The 23717-nt window shown below is 42.0% G+C and overlaps 2 protein-coding genes across 13 annotated transcripts in view; one reads left to right on the top strand and one right to left on the bottom strand.

The window, feature by feature from the left end:
• LOC110498461 (zinc finger and SCAN domain-containing protein 2) overlaps positions 1-23717 on the top strand; it is a 771911-nt gene that overhangs the window by 716230 nt on the left and 31964 nt on the right. The window contains exons 1-4 of one of the 7 annotated variants that reach the window (XM_036953704.1): positions 20383-21341; positions 21994-22124; positions 22330-22515; positions 23433-23438. The exons of 4 other annotated variants lie outside the window; for them this stretch is intronic. In XM_036953704.1, coding sequence (XP_036809599.1) covers positions 21083-21341; positions 21994-22124; positions 22330-22515; positions 23433-23438 — 582 coding nt within the window. In that variant the 5' untranslated portion in view covers positions 20383-21082. Of the gene's footprint in view, positions 1-20382; positions 21342-21993; positions 22125-22329; positions 22516-23432; positions 23439-23717 lie in introns of those variants that run through there. 2 more of the 7 variants (XM_036953702.1, XM_036953701.1) reach the window with 2 other exon arrangements.
• Positions 11358-20075, bottom strand: LOC110498502 (transcriptional regulator prz1). Of its 6 annotated transcripts, XR_002469828.2 has the most exons (9): positions 18859-20073; positions 18290-18420; positions 17912-18085; positions 15938-16081; positions 15585-15696; positions 15233-15354; positions 13535-13657; positions 13050-13127; positions 12385-12521 (listed from the first exon to the last, which is right to left on the bottom strand). XR_002469828.2 is itself a non-coding variant. In XM_021575159.2 (8 exons), the coding sequence occupies exons 1-7, from the start codon at positions 19115-19117 to the stop codon at positions 13550-13552; spliced, it is 1050 nt and encodes a 349-aa protein (XP_021430834.2). In that variant the 5' UTR covers positions 19118-20073; the 3' UTR covers positions 12407-12521; positions 13535-13549. The 6 variants fall into 6 exon arrangements, 3 of the variants coding, with proteins under 3 accessions (XP_021430832.2, XP_021430834.2, XP_036809641.1); XR_005037580.1 differs by having other exon boundaries at positions 13535-15354; positions 18859-20075; XM_021575159.2 differs by lacking the exon at positions 13050-13127 and having other exon boundaries at positions 12407-12521.

Raw genomic sequence — 23717 nt, 5'->3', positions numbered from 1 at the left:
TTCAGGCTTCAAACATAAAGATATAAAACTGTATTTTTTTGTGAAGAATCAACAACAAGTGGGACACAATCATGAAGTGGAACGACATTTATTGGATATTTCAAACTTTTTTAACAAATCAAAAACTGAAAAATTGGGCGTGCAAAATGATTTGGTTACCGCAACAGCATTCTGCCGAGGACACCCAAACCAGACAGGCCCCTGCCAAGCCCAAGGAGCCTAACCCTCCCTGGAAGTTGCTGTAGCCTTGATTGGGATATTTAGCCTACATTGGCTATTGGTTGAGATGCAGGGCCCATTCCAGCTTGGTATGTCAGGGTGGGCAATGGGAAATGTGAATTGGATCAAGTTGGAGGTAATAATGCGTTTAGGTTACAGTTTTAATTGACATGCATGAATACACCACACCAAGAGCTTTTCTCCTGAAGGGTTTTTACATGACATGCTCTATTCTGATTTAGCCACTATCTCCTGTATTCCTTACCCTGAGTTGGCTCTAGAAAATGTAACCTCCATATTTATTCCCCTGGCAGATAAACACGCCCCTTTTAAACAATTCAGTCAAAGATACAGTTGAAGTGAGAAGATTACGTACACTTAGGTTGGAGTCATTAAAACTCGTTTTTCAACCAATCCACACATTTCTTGTTAACAAACTATAGTTTTGGCAAGTCGGTTAGGACATTTACTTTGTGCATGACACAAGTCATTTTTCCAACAATTGTTGACAGACAGATTATTTCGCTGTGTCACAATTCCAGTGGGCCAGATGTTTACATACACTAAGTTGACTGTGCCTTTAAACAGCTTGGAAAATTCCAGAAAATGATGTCATGGCTTTAGAAGCTTCTGATAGGCTAATTGACATCATGAGTTAATTGGAGGTGTACCTGTGTATGTATTTCAGGGCCAAGCTTTAAACGCAGTGTCTCTTTGCCTCTGATCTGGCGGACTCATGAATGCTTTGTTTGTCAATTACGTCTGAGTGTTGGAGTGTGTCCCTGGCTATCCATACATTTTAAAACAAGAAAATTGTGCAGTCTGGAATGTAAAATTATTACGTGACTTTCACTTTTACTTGAGTCATTTTCTATTCAGTTATCTTTACTTTTACTCAAGAACAACAATTGGGTACTTTCCCCACCACTAGCAGTACCATATTTCAAAGACCAGCACGCATAGCTTTATAATTTAACCACACTTTGAGCTATGATGCCAACCAATATCATCCCTTTTCTTCAGTGTAAACGGGGCTTGCCGTTTGGTGTGATGCAGAACCGGTAAAGAGCGAAAGACTGAAGTGACCCTGTCTGTACTTTTTTTCAGTGTTTAGACGATAAAGTAATGTTAGAATATATAAGTTATCAGTTGAGAGCTTTTGTTTTCCGAACCACCTAGTGTTTTAGTTGTCAAACTTTATGGTCATGTTGCAGCAGTGTGTAGGAAGAATATTCTGAGATGTGAGAAGTGTGCAGGAGGGCATGTGACAAAAAAAGTGGGTTTCAGCGGAAAAAGCTCTGTCAATTTCTGGGTATCAGAAGTGTCTGGTGTGAGAGAGACAGTGAGGTTGCCAGGGTTCAAGCAGTGCAGAAAGTTTCATGCTGAGGCAGTGAGGAAAGTAGATGAGGATGTGCAAAGGGTGAGGGAGTCTGAGAGGATCCATGTGAGTAGTAGGCCAGTACAGAGTGATCCAAACATTTTGTGTTTTAGTAAGGTTGGCTACTTGGCATTCATTGCTCTGGTCATTAACCCCTGACATGATACCATTTTAGATAGCTTAAGAGCTCTAAAAAAAGAAAAAAAACTAACATGTGTATCCTCAGATCAGCTGTACAGGGGGCTGGTTTGGGCACGTGTTTTCACCTCTCTTTTTCCTCCCTTCCATCCCCTCCCTCTTTTTTCTCCTGTCATCTGCCTGATGCCTCTCCTGTGTCTGCACCTCATAGTTCCCCTAGGAAACCTGTAAGGGAGAGGGAAATGGAGAGACAGGAGAGGTTCATCTTAGGGACAGTTCCAAGAGGCAAGAATGGAAACGAACACCATGCAAGAGGCTACATAGAATTGGTGTGTCCTTTCCTCACTGAGTTGGTTCTGTCTTCCAGCAGTCAGGTTGGAGTCTCTTCTGCTCCTCTTCTGTTCGTTGGCTTCAATGGTGTACATCCTCCTCTCATCTTCTTCCCCAAGATCACAAGGATGCAACGGTGTGTCCTGTTAATCACTCTATTATTGATCTACTGGTGTCATGTGACAAAATGTTTAAATTGTGTTGAAATTGAATTATAATCCCTCAAAGTTTCCTGTAATTAAGCTATAAGGCACGAGGGGGTGTGGTATATGGCCAAAATTCCACGGCTAAGGGCTGTTCCTACGTACGACGCAACGTGGAGTGCCTAGATACAGCCCTTAGCCTTGGTATATTGGCCATATACCATAAACCCCCGAGGTGCCTTATTACTATTATAAACTGGTTACCATCGTGATTAGAGCAGTAAAAATAAATGTTTTGTCATACCTGTGACATAGGTACGGTCTGATATACCACGGCTGTCAGCCAATCAGCCTTTAAGAACCACCCGGTTTATAATATACAATAAACTAGTGTTTTTCCTACCTTGTAGCTGTCATAATATGGCGATGTTATGCTTTGCATTGTTAATGACAATGTATTACTGATCTAGCACGTGACAAAATGTTTAACATCAAATTTGATTGTTAAAATTTAATTAGGTTCCCTAATATACAGTAAAGAAGTCTTTTTCCAATCTTGGAGCTGGCACAGTATGGGCATGTTATGCTTTGCCATGTTAATAACAATGGATTATTGATCTACTAGTGGTACACATAAAAAAATATACAAATCTACCAGCTATAGCTAAAGTTATTTTTTATAAGGCGCGAAATGAAATAAACGATTAGGTATCATTTTCATTCTGGAAGATTGAGTAAGTGTGCTTTAAACTGTTTGCTTGGAATGATTTGAAGCTATCGTCTCTATCTGTGCATGAGCGTGCATCCGACTCGGCGTGACAATTGCATGGATCCTGGTTGCAGTTCGAGCTATTGTGTTCTCCTATTAAAAAATGTGGAAACTAGGAGTGCTCCTAAGTAGTATGGAACCCCCCCTGAGTAGAATGGACCCCTTCTTTTAATGTGACACAATGCATAGGAAAATGTGTATTGTGCAGTATGTACAGTGCATTCAGAAAGTATTCAGACCCCATCCCTTTTTCCACATTTTGTTACGTTACAGCCTTATACTAAAGTGGATTAAAAAATGTTTTATCTACACACAACACCCGATAATGACAGAGCGAAAACAGGTTTTTAGAAATGTTTGCAAATTTAATTTAAAAAAAACCAAAAAACATACCGTAATTAAATAAGTATTCAGACCCATTGCTATGAGACTCAAAATTGAGCTCAGGTGCATCCTGAGACCATTGATCATCCTTGAGATGTTTTTTACAACTTGATTGGAGTCCACCTGTAGTAAATTCAATTGATTGGACATGATTTGGAAAGGTGCACGTCTGTCTATATACGGTACCACAGTTGACAGTGCATGTCAGAGCAAAAACCAAGCTATAAGGTCAAAGGAATTGTCCGTTGAGCTCCGAGACAGGATTGTGTTGAGGCACAGATCTGCGAAAGGGTACCAAAAAATGTTTGCAGCATTGAAGGTCCCCAAGAACATAGGGGCCTCCATCATTCTTAATTGGTCCGGTCTGATGAAACCAAGATAGAACACTTTGGACTGAATGCCAAGTGTCACGTCTGGAGGAACCCTGCACCATCCCTACGGTGAAGCATGGTGGTGGGAGTGTTTTTCAGCGGCAGGGACAGGGAGACTAGTAAGGATTGAGGGAAAGATGAACGGAGCAAAGGACAGAGAGATCCTGCTCCAGAGTGTTCAGGATCTCAAATACAATCAAATTTATTTGTCACATACACATGGTTAGCAGATGTTAATGCGAGTATAGCGAAACGCTTGTGCTTCTAGTTCCGACAATGCAGTAATAACCAACTAGTAATCTAACTTAACAATTCCAAAACTACTACCTTATACACACAAGTGTAAAGGGATAAAGAATATGTACATAAAGATATGAATGAGTGATGGTACAGAACAGCATAGGCAAGATGCAGTAGATGGTATTAAGTACAGTATATACATATGAGATGAGTAATGTAGGGTATGTAAACAAAGTGGCATAGTTAAAGTGGCTAGTGATACATGTATTACATAAAGATGCAGTAGATGATATAGAGTACAGTATATACATATACATATGAGATGAGTAATGTAGGGTATGTAAACATTATATTAAGTAGCATTGTTTAAAGTGGCTAGTGATATATTTTACATCAATTTCCATGATTAAAGTGGCTGGAGTTGAGTCAGTGTGTTGGCAGCAGCCACTCAATGTTAGTGGTGGCTGTTTAACAGTCTGATGGCCTTGAGATAGAAGCTGTTTTTCAGTCTCTCGGTCCCTGCTTTGATGCACCTGTACTGACCTCGCCTTCTGGATGATAGCGGGGTGAACAGGCAGTGGCTCGGGTGGTTGTTGTCCTTGATGATCTTTATGGCCTTCCTGTGACATCGGGTGGTGTAGGTGTCCTGGAGGGCAGGTAGTTTGCCCCCGGTGATGCGTTGTGCAGACCTCACTACCCTCTGGAGAGCCTTAAGGTTGTGGGCGGAGCAGCTGCCGTACCAGGCGGTGATACAGCCCGACAGGATGCTCTCGATTTTGCATCTGTAGAGGTTTGTGAGTGCTTTTGGTGACAAGCCGGATTTCTTCAGCCTCCTGAGGTTGAAGAGGCGCTGCTGCGCCTTCTTCTGACGCTGTCTGTGTGGGTGGACCAATTCAGTTTGTCCGTGATGTGTACGCCGAAGAACTTAAAACTTACTACCCTCTCCACTACTGTCCCGTCAATGTGGATAGGGAGTGCTCGCTCTGCTGTTTCCTGAAGTCCACAATCATCTCCTTTGTTTTGTTGACGTTGAGTGTGAGGTTATTTTCCTGACACCACACTCCGAGGGGCCTCACCTCCTCCCTGTAGGCTGTCTGGTCGTTGTTGGTAATCAAGCCTACCACTGTAGTGTCGTCCGCAAACTTGACGATTGAGTTGGAGGCGTGCATGGTCACGCAGTCGTGGGTGAACAGGGAGTACAGGAGAGGGCTCAGAACGCACCCTTGTGGGTCCCCAGTGTTGAGGATCAGCGGGGTGGAGATGTTATTACCTACCCTCACCACCTGGGGGCGGCCCGTCAGGAAGTCCAGTACCCAGTTGCACAGGGCGGGGTCGAGACCCAGGGTCAGACTGAGGCGAAGGTTCACCTTCCAACAGGACAATGAACCTAAGCACACAGCCAAGACCATGCTTAAGTGGCTTCGAGACAAGTCTCTGAATGTCCTTGAGCGGCCCAGCAAGAGGCCGGACTTGAACACGGTCAAACATCTCTGGAGAGACCGTGAAATAGCTATGCAGCAACGCTCATCATCCAACATGACAGAGCTTGAGAGGATCTGCAGAAAAGAATGGGAGAAACTCCCCAAAGAGAGGTGTGTCAAGCTTGTTGCATCATACCCATGAAGACTCGAGGCTGTAATCTGTGCCAAAGGTGCTTCATCAAAGTACTGAGTAAAGGGTCTGAATACTTAGACAGGTGTGTGCCTTTCCAAATCATGCCCAATCAATTGAATTTAATGGGTGGACTCCAATCAAGTTGTAGAAACATCTTAAGGATGATCGGTGGAAACAGGATGCACCTGAGCTCAAATTCAAGTCTCCAAGCAAAGGGTCTGACTAGTAAACTCAGTTTTTCACCATTTCTGTCATTTAATCCTAGTAGAAATTCCCTGTCTTAAATCAGTTAGGATCACCACTTTATTTTAAGAATGTGAAATGTCAGAATAATAGTAGAGAGAAGTATTTCTTTCAGCTTTGATTTCTTTCATCACATTCCCAGTAGGTCAGAAGTTGACATACACTCAATTAGTATTTGGTAGCGTTGCCTTTAAATTGTTTAACTTGGGTCAAACGTTTTACGTAGCCTTCCACAAGCTTCCCACAATAAGTTGGTGGAATTTTGGCCCATTCCTCCTGACAGAGCTGGTGTAACTTAGCCAGGTTTGAATGCCTACTTGCTCACACACACTTTTTCAGTTCTGCCCACAAATTTTCTATAGGATTGAGGTCAGGGCTTTGTGATGGTCACTCCAATACCTTGACTTTGTTGTCCTCAAGCCATTTTGCCACAACTTAGGAAGTATATTTGTGGTCATTGTGGAAGACCCATTTGCGACCAAGCTTTAACTTCCTGACTGGTGTCTTGAGATGTTGCTTCAATATATCCACATAATTTTCCATCCTCATGACGCCATCTATTTTGCGAAGTGCACCAGTCCCTCCTGCAGCAAAGCACCCCCACAACATGATGCTGCCAACCCCATGCTTCACGGTTGGGATGGTGTCCTTCGGCTTGCAAGCCTCCCCCTTTTTCCTCCAAACATAACAATGGTCATTATGGCCAAACAGTTCCATTTTTGTCAAATCAGTGGGTCAGTGTTATGGGATTTTTATTAATAATGACTAAATGATGTATACATTTAATGTAGAATTATAACTAACAGAATTTTACCCTGTCTTTCTATTAGTGTTAAATAATGTTTGTTCATTAGGAAGGGGTTATATAGCATAGATCTAGGAAGAAAGGAATGTTTGTGGGTGTAGAAAGAGAATGAAGACGAGCATTAACCTATGTTTGAACCGACCTGGCTGTAAATCTAGGGAGATAAAAGGACAGGGAGAGCCCCTCCAGAGCTCCAGTATCTGGGTGAGCCTGGAACTGTCAGCTGAGTGGTTATAAACTGTGGTGAGACTCATGAGAACATCCCTATGTTGGGTAGGTTAGGATGGTATAAAAGAGATGTATTTGTAAATGCACGAGAGAGCTCTCGCAAATAAATCTGGATCTGATCAATTGTGAGCTGGGAATTCTGTCTATTTTATTTAAGACCAGAACTTTACAACCTCTGGGTATCAGACAGATAAAGATAAATTGGAATCAATTAACATTTTGTAAGCGATATCCAGGTGAATGGCACAAGTTTACTAGATAAGAAATTCATTTATTAAGGGATATTTTCTACAGGAATTATATTCCTTCTTGCTATATTTTGTTGTGTTTCATCGTTTGATGTAAACTGGTGCTGTGCTTGGCTCACTCCACACAAATGGTGACCAATAAAGTAAAGGTAATCTCCTTTAAGATTATCAATAGATTCTACCCATGTAATATCTTGATTTCAGCAGGTAGAGCGTTGGAACAGTAACCGAAAGGTTGCTGGATCGAATCCCCGAGCTGACAAGGTAAACATCTGTCTTTCTGCCCCTGAACAAGGCAGTTAACCCCGGTAGGCCGTCATTGTAAATAAAAATGTGTTCTTAACTGACATGCCTAGTTAAAAAATATATATAATAATCGTAATATATACCTGATGTTACCAGTGAATGTAGTTTTTGTATCAATAAACTGAATCTATTGAACACTTATTTAGTAATTGTTTACATGGTGAGGTGTTCTGGACTGATGTAAAAACGATATATTGGCAAAGAAATGCATACAACCATTGAAATATCTAAGTTTGACATATTATTTTACTACACTAATTCCACAATTGAATGTCAGTATGTCATAAATCTCTATTTTATTAGGAATATTTTTCATACAAATTAAAAATGTATGAAGAAAAATACCCCTTTTTCAAAATCGGATTTGGACAAATATTTAGAATCATTCAAACGTATGCCAAACAAAATGTCAATGTATTCGGTACATGTCTGTTTTTGATTTGATATAATGTGGATTTGTATTATTATTTATTTGTGTAATCCTTCTGGCTGTTCTGTTTTTTGTGTTTTGCATGTTACTGTTTAAACTCTTTTGGGATAGGGGGCAGCATTTTCACTTTTGGATGAATAGTGTGCCCAGAGTGAACTGCCTCCTACTCTGTCCCAGATGCTAATAATATTATATTATTATTAGTATTGGATAGAAAACACTCTGAAGTTTCTAAAACTGTTTGAATGATGTCTGTGAGCATAACATAACTCATATGGCAGGCGAAAACCTGAAAAAAATCCAACCAGGAAATGGAAAATCTGAGGTTTGTAGTTTTTCAAAGCTTGGCCTACCAAATACACAGTGTCTATGGAGTCACGTCAACCGTCTTTAGAAACTTCAATGAGGATTCTACTATAAAGGAGGGGCTCATGAGACCTGTTTGAGTCAGTGGTCTGGCAGAGTGTCTCAGGCTCGTGACGCTTGCTCCCGACAGAGTTAGCTCTCGTTCCATGGCTTTTCTTCAGACATAGGAATTCTCCGGTTGGAACATTATTGATGTTTTATGTTAAAAACATCCTAAAGATTGATTCCATACATCGTTTGACTTGTTTCTACGACCTGTAACGTAACTTTTCGAGTTTTTGTCAGGACGAAGTGCTCGCCCCTCATGAAGATGGATTACTGGGCTGAACACGCTAACAACAAGTGGCTATTTGGACATAAATGATGGACTTTTTATAGAACAAATCAGTCATTTATTGTCTAATTGGGATTCCTGGGAGTGCCTTCTGATGAAGATCATCAAAGGTAAGTGAATATTTATAGTGTTATTTCTAATTTCTGTTGACTCCAAAATGGCGGATATTTCTCTGGCTAGATTGGGCTCTGAGCGCCGTTCTCAGATTATGCTTTTTCCGTAAAGTTTCTTTGAAATCTGACACAGTGGTTACATTAAGAAGAAGTCTATCTTTAATTCTGTGAATAACACTAGTATCTTTTATCAATGTTTATTATGAGTATTTCTGCAAAATCACCGGATGTTTTGGAATCAAAACATTACTGCGCGTAACGCGCCAATGTAAACTGAGATTTTTGGATATAAATATAAATATATAAATTAAGATATAAATATGCATTACAATATGTATTGTTTAACATGATGTCCTATGAGTGTCATCTGATGAAGATCATCAAAGGTTAGTGATTAATTTGATCTATATTTCTGCTTTTTGTGACTCCTATCTTTGGTTGGAAAAATGTCGGTGTGTTTTTTTGACTTGTCGGTGATCTAACATATGTTGTGCTTTCGCTGCAAAGCATTTTTGAAATCGGACACGATGGGTAGATTAACAAGAAGTTTATCTTTCATTTGCTGTATTGGACTTAATGTGTGAAAGTTACATATTTCAAAAAAATATTTTTGAATTTCACGCACTGCCTTTTCAGCGGAATGTTGTCAAGGGGTTCCGCTAGCGGAACGCCTGCCCTAGAAAGGTTAATAATAATTTTAAGGCCAGGGACCACAGGCTAATAAGGATATTTTTTCTTTACTCTCATCAGACTGAAACTTTACCAGTTGAAAGTATACATAAATACAAGATATTATATTACAAGTTTTATTTATTTAAAATTTAAAATATGCAAATCGTCCTTAAATATGCGCTAATTTGCATATAATGATAATCTGTTTTTCAACACATTGCTTCAAGGCAGAATGTTTTTTGTTGTTGTTGTATTGTGTTAAGACACTCAATGGTCAGTCTTTTACAGATCAGTTTATTAAAATATTGCCAATTCATGGAATTATTTAAAATACACTTCAGTATGACGGATGCATATATTGCATATATTTACACATAAAATGACACTTAAAATCAGAACGATACAAGATATATATAAAAAAGCCCCTGTAAAAGTCTGACTATAAGACCTAAGAACTTGTGTGTGGAATAATGGGAATGTACGTCCTTTGAAGACTGAGAAAATGAATTGGCGTACCGGGAACATGTCATTTTGAGAAAATGCCCGATAAAGACGCTAATGCAATTAGAATGTACTTTCCAAAAATATGACAATTTATGTCACATTAATGAAACTCTTATTCATATATCACTTCTAAACTGAAAAGTAAACATCAAATATACATTTTACAAATATATTAGCACGTTTAATACATTTGTTTCAAGCAATAGAGCATTTGCTTTGAATACTCGTCTGTTGGGCAAATATGCAGTCTTAGGGCAAATTATCATATCGCTTTGCTCAATTTGTCACATACAAGGATTCTGTATGGCTGTTGAAATGTGCAGAACATTAATCAGCTATGCCTGCCCCATATGTAAGGCCCTCTGAGTTATTGCTGGTGACGCTTTACTTTTTTGACTGTGTCATGGGACCTCTTGGCACACTCCATTGAAGCAGCATCAGCTCTCACAACTCCTCTCTGATTGCTCCAGTGTCACCAAAGTGCTTTCAAGCCACAATTTGTTCATCAACTTTGTTATAGCAGTGGCTCCCTCATTGAACGTGGGTATTGCCGTACTGGCTGTTCCGTCAATGCGGCTTTTGCCCACAAAGACAGTTTTGGGGCATCTTGACCATATTTACAGAGTTCAGACATTCATTTGCATTCTGGGTTCCTCCGTGCTACATTCTTTTGAGGACGTTATCATTTGGCATACAGGTGCCATTTTCTGCGCAACATCTCTATTAAAAATGTATGGCCTCCAAGTTTTTTATGACAGGGTCGATCTTCACCATTTTCTATGGCTCGCTGGTACCAGCACCAATGCACACACCTATCCCGTAGTTGGAAGTGAATCATCTCTTGTTCCAAGTGCCATCGAAGGATACATTAATGTCTATGATGGCATCCTCATTCAGAAACTTTGCTGTGTCTGGGTCTATATCTGCGTATGCTCTTCTAATTATCTTTGTAGCACTCTCCGTTGACTAGTAGCCCTCTGTGAATCTCTGCAACTAAAGTAGGGGGAAAAGTACTTATTATGTCTGTCGACATTACAGACATAACTGCAGGACTAAATATCAGCATGTTACCCTATGTAAATATTAGCATATCAGCATGTATTTACTTTATGTTAAGCTCATTTCTCACCAATCACATTAGGCTACAGCCCTATGACACTGTAGGCCTATGTGACAGTCTCGTTGGATAGTTATGTCTTCCTATTACTCTGTTTTCTTAACTTTGAATACATTTTGCTGGAGCAAGGAAATAAATATTATGTATACACAGCAAGTCACCTGACAATAATGGCCTACTCTCCCTTTTTACTCACCTGTCATGTCTCTGATATGAGCTGAGAAGCAAGGAAGGAATCTCTAGGACTATGCTTATTTTCTTTAGAGCTGCATAACCAAGTCCAAGTCCGTGGGCTAGAAGAACCATCCTCATATTTATATCAAATGCCACATCTCCCGTGGAGCACTCCTGCAGCCTGTCAGGAAATGACTCATCTTTGGGTTAGTAAGAATACAGTAGAAATTAATACAATACAATTACTTTATTCCATCTACGTCAACCTCAGTACGGTAAATATTCAACTGTCCATGTTCTAGACTAGGTTTAGGCTATTGTCTCTCTAAAAACAGGTATTTACAAAGTTAACAAAGGGTTTTAAGGAGAGGTATGTGATTAATTAACCTCTTGCTCCAAGACATTTCACATGATAATTATATTATGTCAGCTAAAAAATGGTTCTCAGATATCCCCTTTTGTACATCTCAAGCCACAATGCTACAATTTCTTCCCATTGTGGACACTCTTATGTCTGATAAGGTTACTCAAGAAGGCAAAGCTCTTGTAACACAATTTACACTTGAAGGGCCTCTCCTTGGTGTGAACAGTCTGGTGCCTCTTCACATAGTTCGCCTCAGTGAAACGCTTCCCACATGTGGGACATGCATGCGGCTTGTCTGCGTCCGACCTAACGCTTGGCCTCCCACGTTGTGAGCCAATGACACCGGAGGTAGAAGCAGGAGCCACCACCCTCAGTTGGTTAGTCTTTGAGCTCCTTCCTTGACCTCTAGCCATTGTATGGGTGTTGTTGGTATTGTGTTCTGTGTTATGGGCTAGGTACCTCTTGTTGTGAACGCCCATCCTGACCATGTCTGTATTGGTGTGGTAAACCTGAGGTAGCTGAGGAAGGCTAGACCCAGGTCTTCTATGATGAGATCCTGAAGGGGAAGAGAGACTTCCTATTAGACTACCACCAGAGGGGTCTCCCACCACTCTCTGTGAAGGCTGAAGCCCAGGGTGACCTGCTCTGTTCATCATGGATACTGTGATGTTTGTATCATAGGAACAGGAGGGTCTATCTCTGTCTCTATCAGCTCCAGGCCCTGCTTCATCCCTGCACTGAGACTGTGAAGAGAAGGGTCTGGGCTGCAGACTGGATCCCTGACTGGAGCCTCTGTCTCTCTGATGACCACCAGGACTGAGGTTGTTCAGTCCACCTGTCCACTGGTTGTGTTCTGTGTGGTGGAGTCTCTGTCCCTCATGGTTCGGTCCTAGTTCCAAATCGGGAAGGAAGCGCAATGGTTCCTGATCCAGGGTTCTGATCCAGGGCCAGGGTTTGTGGCCAGCCGCCTCAAAGTTCCAGTCTCTCCCGCCAGCAACACCTGATATCAGCAGGTCCTCATGGACTGCAGACTGTAAAAACAAATTGCACAAAAGAGCATAAAGGTTTATATAAGAAACGCCTTGCTGTACAAACAGAAACATGATATTATAAAATGTTAACCAGTCAAGCCCATCTCTAATACTGTGATTCAAGTGCGTAACAATATGGAGCCATTGGAGTTTATTATAAAAAATGTCAATTTGTGTTGATCCAAGAATTAAGTATAATGTTTTGGTTCGACTGAGTTAAGGGAAACTCAGTCCCTGCAATGATGCAAAAATAACCAAGTCAGTCAGCACAGAGTCGAATATGTATTTAATTTGAACAAAATAGTCATATACTAACATAACTTTGAAGTACAGTCCTTTTATTGCACAAAACAATGTAACAAGTAGAATAACTTCTCCCTATGGTAACACTTGACCTTTTATTGTAAATCTGGTACCCTCACTTTGATAAAATACATTTTAGAATACTTTGGAAAAGGTTCAACGTTACATTGCACACATCTTCACCACTTCATGTTAAGTAAACATTAATTAAGGCACTATAATTACCTCACTATAAAAGCTGAAGCAGGGATGGGCAACTCCAGTCTTGGAGGGCCTGATTGGTGTCACACTTTTTCTCCATCCCTAGCAAACACAGCTGATTAATCAAATTGCATTCTAAAATGAAGATCATGATTAGGTGATTATTGGAGTCAGGTGTGTTAGCTTGGGCAAAACTGTGACACTAAACAGGTCCTCGAGGACAGTAATTGCCCACCCCTGAGCTAAAGGGACATAGTTGTCACTTTTCATCAGTAAAGCATTTTTACAGACAACATAACACCAACCATATAATATATTCTGCCTCATCATACTTACTATTTCCTCAGTTCACCTCATCTAGTTCCCCACTACATCCAAAACCAACAGAATTAACTACAAAGACTAAGGTAGCTCCTCTCTGAGAACCTCTTCCTGCAGTGCGTACAGGTGCATCTTGGTGCTGGTGGGAGAAGCTCTTCTCACTGTAGGGTTTCTGTAGGGTTTCTCACCTGTGTGGTGCCTGTTCAGTTTGGACGAGTGAGAGAAACTTGCTCGGCACAGATGGCAACCAAACAGATTTTCCCCCGTGTGTATCCTCTGGTGGATCTCCACCTGTTTGGGGAAACTGAAGGCTTTCCCACAGAACAAACACAGGAAGTGCTTATTATGGCCACTGGATCTACTGATAGCGTTACTACTACTGTCATTTGTCAATGGGCTTGTGTAGCCATTTAGTATTGAGGCACTGGCATTGTCTGATGTCTGGTTTAACAGGAGAGTGTGAGGAGGACGAAGGCCAGGGAGTGTCTGTGTTGTCGCAGGGTCCATGTTTCAGTTGATAGATCCTATATAAAGGCAGGCTGAAGGCGGCACCTGTTAGGGCAGTGGTCACCAACTGGTCGATCGGCAAACATTTCAGTAAAAAAAAACAATGATAAACCTTGCGTTCCTATTTATTTGTATTCGTCTCGCGCTGTTGGTGGTAGGTGCAACTGATTCAGCTGTGTTCCCACTGTACCTTCAGGCACATGAAATGGGTCAACTCTGCTATTCCGGCAGGCCCGGAGAGCAAATCCAGAGCACTATAGGCCTACCTCCGGCCAATCGGATGGCTCAGATTACTGTGTCTGCAGTAACATAGCAAGCTTAAAAGAAAGCTACAGCCAAGTTGATACTGTGAGATTTCAAAACGTTTCAAACCATGACTAGAGAAAGACTGTCAACGAACACAGCAAAGAGCTGCTGTTTTTATGAGTGAATTCATGTTTAAGTTCTTACTCAGAACTGTCAACACTTTGTATTCAACACTTTTATAAGCCATAAAATGCACATTCTTCCTACTTCCACTGGCACTACAACCAGCACTGTAGTTGTAATGAATGAGTAGGAAAGTGTGGTAGGCTTGCGTTGTTGTTGTTATTTGCGGCTTGTTTTTGTTTTTTCATATCAAAGAATATTTCGCCTTCTCTGTTCATAGGAGTAACAACATGTGCATGAGGCAGACATAATGGGGTGCGACTCCAGACCTTTTTAGTCAGTGACAGCAGCGGAAAGAGTGAGTGGCAGGACACTGGGAGGCAGAGCCCATCTGCTGCTCTCTCCCTCAGCTGAGACTGACCATCAGATGCAGGCACCATCAGCCCAGTAAAATAAAAATAAACTATTTAAATGTATGCTCACTCAGCTGTGCCTCACAAGTAATACAACAACTGATCTATTGCCGGTGTGATCATGTAGCCTATCTCAAATGTTGAAATATCATTTTTTACAAATTGGCCAAACAATATATTGGCAGGGAAAGTCAAGCAAAGCCAATATGCGGTGATAATGTATTAGGCCTATAGCCTACTTCACAAACCTCATTGCTACAGTACCGTTTTTAATAGGTTCATGTTGCATAAGCTTGCATTTTGACTCAGAAAGTGATCTTTACTCAGAAAAGGTTAGTGACCACTGTGTTAGGGGGTTAACCTGAGGCGCCATCAGTCTCTCTGAATCACAACTATAGGAGCAGCGCCTGTTCTCTCCCGCCGCATACGGACACCTCCCTGTCCTGGATAGAATCTACGCCTTGTCCTGGTCTCAGCCAGTCTGTTGTCATGGAGACTAAGTTCGGATGTTGTTTTGTGATCAACTGTCTGTTTCTGGTTGTGGTTAACAGTGTTGTTCCCCAGCCCAGAGTTGAGGACGCTGTCCCATCCACTGACCTCCACTATATCACCGCTGGTCCTGTCTTGCTCAGTGATGTTGTCCCCTGGGTCCTTGGCTGGACCGGTCTGGAAATCCAAGATGACTGCCCAGTCTCCTCTGTTAGCCTCCTGCCACCCACCTACAAGAAGACGTCAGAAAATAGACTAAAAACATGGCAGAGAAAACTCTACATATGGAGTTTTTTGGTCAATTACCTGGTCAAGTTCATACATTATGTGTATGTAAACATAAGTTGTATTGATTTAATTTAATGAATGAAGAAAATACAGACAAGAAAATTGTCAGGCGCATCACTTTTCCCATTGAAGATCTATTACTGTATGGAGGCTATATGTATTTCTCCCTTACCTTGCTCCCCCATCTTAGGTCCACTCAGCAGATCAATGCTCTCTGGTCCGTCTTCTATTGTCTCCTCTTTGACCAGCAGCAGATGAGGCTTCCCATCCTCAATGTCTACTGACTGTAAGAGATACAGAGTGAGAGGGTGTTGGATCAAGTCATCTGATATCAGCACCCTGCTATGGACCATCTTCTGATTGGGCAATGAAGGATTGCTATGAGTACTATGCAACATGTAAGTTAATTTGCTACTGGTTAGATAACTCAAAGACATTGTCCCACACTTTTGACAAAATATATCAAGACCTGGGCCCGTATCCACAAAGTCTAATATCATTCAGACAGTAGTTCAGTGGGCTCACCTCAGTGAGACTGTGTGTGGTCCTGTGCTGCTCAGCTGGTTCCTCTGTGGGTTCAGGAGGTGTAGTCTGGTTGTCCTCCATGACCATGTTCTCCTCAGGGTTCCCCAGACCCTCCTCCTTCCCCAGCAGCACCTCTGGACCCTCCTTGGGAAGAGAGAGGTGATACAGGTTGCACAGACATACACTCCCTCAGGTACGTACACACAGACAATAACACACTTGGAGTGTTTACCCATCCCCACTACGTTTGAGTCCTATACTGTAGTCACAGAATGACTTCATTGTTATTAAACCCATCATGGTTGATGTAAATATGATGTGGGTAAATATAAGTCAGCTATGTCATCATCAGACAAACCTGACTAAACTATTTTGACATGTACAGTAGGTGTTTGTTAGTGTGTGGATATGTGTACGTATATTTATTCTATCTATCAAGTCTATATTGATTATAAAGCGATTCCTTAATGAAAGTCTAAGAATGAAAAGTCCAATTTTATGTTTATTGAACAAGTGTCAAATACACCATATGAATACCACACGTAAAAATCTGCATGAACTTTTTTTTATTAAAAGTGTCTTGGGAAAAAATGTATTGACGATGGAAGTAATGAAACATGCATTTGCGGACATCATATATCCTACACAGTACAAACACAATATGTAACAGACTTTTTAGGCTTTTATATATATATATATATATATATATATATATATATATATATATATATATATATATATATATATATATATATATATATATATATATATATATATATATGTCACACAATGTCTGGATGCAATATTCTACCCAGGAATATTAAACACTGAAATCGGTTACTCTCGTTATTCCAAATGCATCTGCGGATCTTTTCTGTTGACAACAATCCAAATGAATCTTTGTCTTTAATGCAGGGTTTGATCTAAATGTCAGAAGATATGGAGTGGAGTGGTTTTTCTGCTGGTGTATACTGAGGTAGCTCCTTTCCGAGAACCTCTTCCTGCAGTGCGTACAGGCAAATGGCCTCCTCACGTGTGGACCTTCAGGTGCCTTTTCAGGTCACCTGCCTGGGCGAAGCGCATGGGACACTGGGCACAGCTGTAGGGTTTCTCCCCTGTGTGCACCCTCTGGTGCCGCTTCAGGTCACCAGCCTGGGCGAAGCACATGTGACACTGGGTACAGCTGAAGGGTTTCACCCCTGTGTGGACCCTCTGGTGCCTCTTCAGGTTGCCCGCATGGGCAAAGCGCATGTGACACTGGATACAGGTGAAGGGTTTCACCCCTGTGTGGACCCTCTGATGGATCTCCACCTTCTGGGAACAGCTGAAGCCTTTGTTACAGAACATGCAGAGAAACCGCTTCTCTTTACCACCCGTTGTTGTTGCCCCTTCCCGCTCCTTGGCCTTTTGATCATTTGAGTTCGATACCTGTTCGAAAAGGACGCTGCCTTGTGAATTGGAAGGTGCCATCAACATGGTCACTCGGTGTAAAGGGGAGTGGGTTGCGACATTTAGATTGGTCTCTAAGCTTTCCCTGTAGTCTAAGAAGTCACTTGTGTTGCCCTGCGAGTGTCCTTTTCCTAAGTGAGTCTCGTCTGCATTCCATGTCAGAGGAGCGTCATCCTCCACTTTCACAGTCACCTCATCTACAACCAGTCCCTCCCCTTTCTTATCTAGGAACCCTTCAGAGTTTACACTACTACTGTACTGGTTCCAGTCCCCTCTCATTGGATTAGTCTGTGTATCTAAGCCCACAGGCAAGTCACCAGACATCATCTGTGTCCCTGTAGCATATGAACAGGACGGATCATTGTGAGTCTGTAATGAGTTACCTGAGTCCTGATGGGACAAAACCGTCCTCGAGCTACCGTAAAGTATATACTCTGTGCAGGGAGCAGGGGGACAGCCCAGTCGCCCCAGGCCCGTTAAAGTCTTTGTGTCTGACTTGAGGACGGCGTTCGGCGTTCCACTGACCTCCGTGCCGCTTCGTTGGGTCCTGGGCTGCACTGGGGCAGTGGTGGGTTCATCCGTGGCTACAGGGGGCTCTCTAGCCGCACCAATCTGGATGTCTCTGCTATGCTGTGGGTCCTCCTCTCCTTCAGACCTCTCCTGCTTGACCCCAGGACCTGCAGCCTCTGCATCTGCAGACTGACATAAGAAGAGAGGAGGTTATTACCGATACATGAGTTGAGTTGGATAACAATGTCGTAGGGAAGATAACAATGCCTCTATGGCAGATTAATTAGGATGTACATGTAAGCAAGTGAATAGCTGAGGGGAGCCTTTCTGAAATAAACAGGCCACGTTTGATTTACAAATAACACAATTTTTATGCAACACTATTACACTAACCTCTATCATGATAATGTGCTGGGTTGAGGTTCCACTCCCCTCATCAACAGTGATTGGTTGGTCATCTCTCCATGTATTGTGTCCCACAGGCTTTACAAAGCTCCTGTGGCCTCCAGTGAGATGTCCTTCACCTGAGAGCGTTTGGGGGAAAGAGGTGGTTAGGTTAGCTACTGTCAATGTTCAACGGTATATTGTACATTATTGACAATGTCTAGAAATGGCAAGGACATAAGGTAATTTATCTTGATATACAGGGCGGTAGGTAGCCTAGCGGTTAGAGCGTTGGGCCAGTAACCAGATGGTTGCTGGTTTGAATACCCAAGCCAACAGGGTTTTTACTATCTATGTATTATGTTCCATGTATTACATTATTTTCATTGATTAAATCATAGGCAATGCTGTAAATTAATAATCAGGTTAGAATATATTGTTTCTTTGCTAAATAATCTGGGGAATTATTGCATACTATCCAAAAACGGACCAAGACCCAATTCTGGGTAACACCTATGAACACATGTGCAGCTGAGAACGGGGCGACAACCCATGCCTTCTGCAAAATGTAACGTTACCTCTTGACATTCCTCTGTATTTGTCGAGGATCTTGACACTGCTGGGTCGATTGGCGAGGACGCGCTCCCGTGACACCTTCAGTTCCAGTAGCTGTAGTCTCCTCCGCAAAGACCTGTTTTCTTTCTGGCTTTGAGTTATTTCCAAACGAAACACTGCATAGTCGTCGTCTACAAGTTTACAGATTTCTGCCACGGCTGCATTCGCTAGCACCTCCATAATGGAGGCTATTTGAGTTTGAAAAACCATACAGTTAGCCATTGTTAGCAGCTAGCTAGCTAGCGTTACCTAGATAACACCTATCAACCAAGTCCTGTCTCCAAAGCGAATTAAAGACTACATGTCGTAAGTATGTGATGCTGTGCAGTTAAATTATTCATATTTTGTATTACAGGGTGTTAATAATTAATACAATCTAAATAACAACAAAAACGCTAACGTGGAAAATGTTCTTAGTGTTCACTTCCGTTTACACTCTTCTTCGTGTGGCTTTCCCGGCAGACTAGACGCTTAGTTGCGTATTGCTGTCTTTCACAGGTCGTAGTGTGAATTTCACATTTTGTTCACAGAAAAGTAGATTGGGGGGATTTAATTGCACCACCATTTTACCCTTCATACACGCCACTATTCCCAACAAACACACCACCTCTTCCCACTACTTTGGCCCTAAAAGTTATCTCCTACTACTACCAAATCAATCTTCTGGAATATCTGTTCCATCTGTGCAGTGCAATTAAGACAATGGGATGACTCTGTTCAACATGAATGGAGATCAGGGATTTATTGTGGGAATTTAAGTCATCAAAGTATTATTACATTTCACTTGTTTTTCTTACAATGTACTCATATATACATTTTATTATTGTATCGGGTATTTTTTAAAATATATTTTGTGTTAAAATAAAGCAAATGTTATGTCTTTTTTTTGCATAAATAAACATGGTTCTTGAATATATTAATACATTAACATAAAAGGGAGGAACAAGGCTGCAACCACCAATCACTTGCTCCGTCTACCCAACCTGTACTCACCTAGACTTTCACGTTCTCTTGCATAATTCAACGAGCGAGTTAAAAATCAACATGTTTAGCTCTAGATTACACCTATCTAAACATACATTACATTGTGAGATCAGACGTAATATCACTATGCAGAAAAATGTATCCATGCTTTTGTTACTTCTAGGTTAGACTACTGCAATGCTCTACTTTCCGGCTACCCGGATAAAGCACTAAATAAACTTCAGTAAGTGTTAAATACGGCTGCTAGAATCCTGACTAGAACCAAAAAATTTGATCATATTACTCCAGTGCTAGCCTCCCTACACTGGCTTTACTGCTAACCTACAAAGCATTACATGGGCTTGCTCCTACCTATCTCTCTGATTTGGTCCTGCCGTACATACCTACACGTACGCTATGGTCACAAGATGCAGGCCTCCTAATTATCCCTTGAATTTCTAAGCAAACAGCTGGAGCCAGGGCTTTCTCCTATAGAGCTACATTTTTATGGAATGGTCTGCCTACCCATGTGAGAGACGCAAACTCAGTCTCAACCTTTAAGTCTTTACTGAAGACTCATCTCTTCAGTGGGTCATATGATTGAGTGTAGTCTGGCCCAGGAGTGTGAAGGTGAACGGAAAGGAGCCTGAGTAGGCCCCATCACCAGCAGCAGGACCCAGAAATGATTCATGTGAAGAAAGTGGATTTTGTGGATTTTATAGCGATAGGAGTAAATGGCACCGCACAAGTTGAAAAGAAGTCAAGAAAGATAGACTTCACTTCTGCAACGGAACACTTTTTAGGATTAAAATACATGGAGTACTGTCTCATGCAGTCCCACCCTCTCAGGCTCCAGAGCCTGAACAGGGTATTTTGTTTTTCATGACTGAAGGAAATGGGATTTTTCCCATCCCCATAATGGAATTCACATTTATTTTATGATTTTTTTTCCCCCCACCCCCGTCCAGTTGGTGGCGGCAGTACACCATTTGCGTGTAGTTCGCCATAAAACCTCACAGAAGAAGAAGTTAACGGAAGTAAGCGTTGACCAAGAACAATTTTCACGTTAGCGTTTTTGTTAGATTCATTAGCACAAATGGAACTCAAACTATGACTAATTTAACTGCACATCATCACATATTTGCCCCAGGTAGTCTTTAATTTGCGTTGGAGACAAGACTTGGTTGATAGATGTTAGGTAACGCTAGCTAGTAGCTGTTAACAATGGATAACGGTATGGTTTTTCACACTCAAATAGCCTCCATCATGGAGGTGCTAGCGAATGCAGCCGTGGCAGAGATCTGTAAACTCGTAGACGACGACTATGCAGTGTTTCGTTTGGAAATTTCCCAAAGCCAGAAAGAAAACAGGGGATTGCGGAGGAAACTACAGCAACTGGAACTGAAGGTGGCACGGGAGCGCGTCCTCGCCAGTCGTCCCAGTAGTGTCAAGATCCTCGACCGATACAGAGGAATGGCAAGAGGTACATTTAGCAGAAGGTCGAGCTGCGCGGCCTGTCTCCCCACTGCACTTGTGTAACTTTAGATGTGTTAACCAGAATTGAGTCTTGGTCAGTTTTTGGATAGTATGCAATAATTCCTCTGATTACTTCGCTATCTTGCACAAACACACCATATCATATTCTAACCAGGTTCTTTATTTACTGCATTTCCTATTATTTATGTATTGAAAACAATATAATGCCTAGAACATCATCAATTGATCTATAAATAGTATATCAAGAAGTTATGCAAAGTGTTATTTTACATCCTTGCCAATTCTAGACCGTGTCAATAGGTTATAATATACCGTTGAGCATTGACAGTAGCTAACCTAACCACTTCTTTAATTAAGCAATAAGCCTGAGGGGATGTGGTATATGGCCAATATACCATGGTGCCTGGGCTGTTCTTATGGACAATGCAACACGGAGTGTCTGGATACAGCCCGTAGCCGTGGTATATTGGCCATATACCACAAACCCCCAGAGGTGCCTTATTGCAATTATAAACTGGTTACAAATGTAATTATAGAATGTTTTGCCATACCTGTGGTATACAGTCTGACATGGCTGTCAGCCAATCAGCATTCAGGGCTCGAACCACCCAGCTTATAACCCCTAATAATTCTCTCAGGTGAAGGACATCTCACTGGAGGCCACAGGAACTTTGTGAAGCCAGCGGGACACGGTACATGGAGAGATGACCAACCAATCACTGTTGACGAGGGAAGTGGAACCTCAACTCAGCACGTTATCATGATAGAGGTTAGTATAATAGTGTTGCATTAAAAATGAGTTACTTTGTGAATAAAATGTGTTCTGTTTATTTCAGAAAGGCTCCCCTCAGCTATTTACTAGTTTCCATTTACATCGTAATTTAACTGCCATCGGGGAGTTTGTTAGACTTCCCTATGACATTGTTATCCAATTCAACTCATGTACCAGTAATAACTTCCTTTCTTCTTGTCAGTCTGCAGAGGCAGCAGGTCCTGCGGTCAAGCTGGAGAGGTCTGAAGGGGAAGAGGACCCATGGCACAGTAGAAACATCCAGACTGGAACGGCTGGCGTGCACCCTGTAGCCACAGAGGACCCCACCACCGCCACAGTGCAGCCCAGGACCCAACACAGCATCACGGAGGTCAGTGGAATGCCGGAGGTTAGTGGAACGCAGAACGTCTTCCTCAAGTCAGAAACAGATATCGAGACTTTAACGGTGCTGGACCGACTGGGCTGTCCTCCTGCTCCCCACTCAGAGCATTTACTTTATGGTAACACGAGCCCGAGGACAGTTTTGTCTCATCAGGACCCAAGTGACTCGTTACAGACTGGCAATGATCCATCCTGTTCATACTCTACAGGGACAGAGATGATACCTGGTGACATGCCTGTGAGCTTAGATACACAGACTAATCCAATGAGAGGGAACTGGAACCAGTATAGTAGTAGTGTATATTCTGAAGGGTGCCTAGATAAGAAAGGGGAGGGTCTGGTCGTAGATGAGGTAAAAGTGGAGGGCGACACTCCTCTGACATGGAATGCAGACGAGACTCAGTTAGAAGGACACTCGCAGGGCAACACTAGTGACTTCTTAAACTACAGGGAGAGCTTAGAGACAAATCTAAATGTCGCAACCAACTCCCCTTTACATGCGTTCAGGGATCGCGACCCAGTGTCTAAGTCGATGGCACCTTCCGATTCACACGACCGCATCCTTTTCGATCAGGTATTGAACTCAAACAACAGGGCTCGAGCTCAGGCTCAGGGAGGGGGAGCCACATCAGGCAATAGTAAAGAGAAACGGTTCCTCTGCATGTTCTGTAACAAAGGCTTCAGCTGCCTCCAGAAGGTGGAGGTCCACCAGAGGATCCACACTGGGGTGAAACCCTTCAGCTGTACCCAGTGTCACATGTGCTTCAGCCAAGCTGGCACCCTGAAGAGGCATCATAGGGTCCACACAGGGGAGAAACCATTCAGCTGTACCCAGTGTCACATGCGCTTCGCCCAGGCTGGTGACCTGAAGAGGCACCAGAGGGTCCACACGGGAGAGAGGCCCTTCGCCTGTATGCACTGCAGGAGGAGGTTCTCAGAGAGGAGTTGTCTCAGAACACACCAGCAGAAAAACCATTCCACTGTATAACATAGAAAGTAAAAATTCCACCCAACAGTTTCTGACTTTTAGATCAAACCCTACATTAAAGACAAAAATGTGTTGTCATTGTTATCAGCAGAAAAGATCCACAGATGAATTTGGAATAATGAGAGTAACAGATTTCAGTGTTCAATATTACTGGGTAGAATATTGAATCCAGACATTGTGTGATATATAAGGCATATAAGCCTAAAGTCTGATACATATTG

This window comes from Oncorhynchus mykiss, chromosome 19 (genome assembly GCF_013265735.2).
Source record: "Oncorhynchus mykiss isolate Arlee chromosome 19, USDA_OmykA_1.1, whole genome shotgun sequence".
Taxonomy (NCBI): Eukaryota; Metazoa; Chordata; class Actinopteri; order Salmoniformes; family Salmonidae; genus Oncorhynchus; species Oncorhynchus mykiss.
The sequence above is the reverse complement of the archived record's forward strand: the minus strand, read 5'-3'. Positions and strand labels throughout refer to the sequence as shown.

What these genes read in the sequence shown, in the direction of transcription:
- LOC110498502 (XM_021575157.2), bottom strand. Translation starts at nt 19,117, where the DNA reads ATGGCTAACTGTATGGTTTTTCAAACTCAAATAGCCTCCATTATGGAG. An exon ending in ACCTAAGATGGGGGAGCAAG is followed by an intron (nt 15,355 to 15,584) that starts GTAAGGGAGAAA and finishes GTCTTCTTGTAG; the next exon opens with GTGGGTGGCAGGAGGCTAAC. An exon ending in CCAGCGGTGATATAGTGGAG is followed by an intron (nt 12,522 to 15,232) that starts GTCAGTGGATGG and finishes TTGTTTTTACAG; the next exon opens with TCTGCAGTCCATGAGGACCT.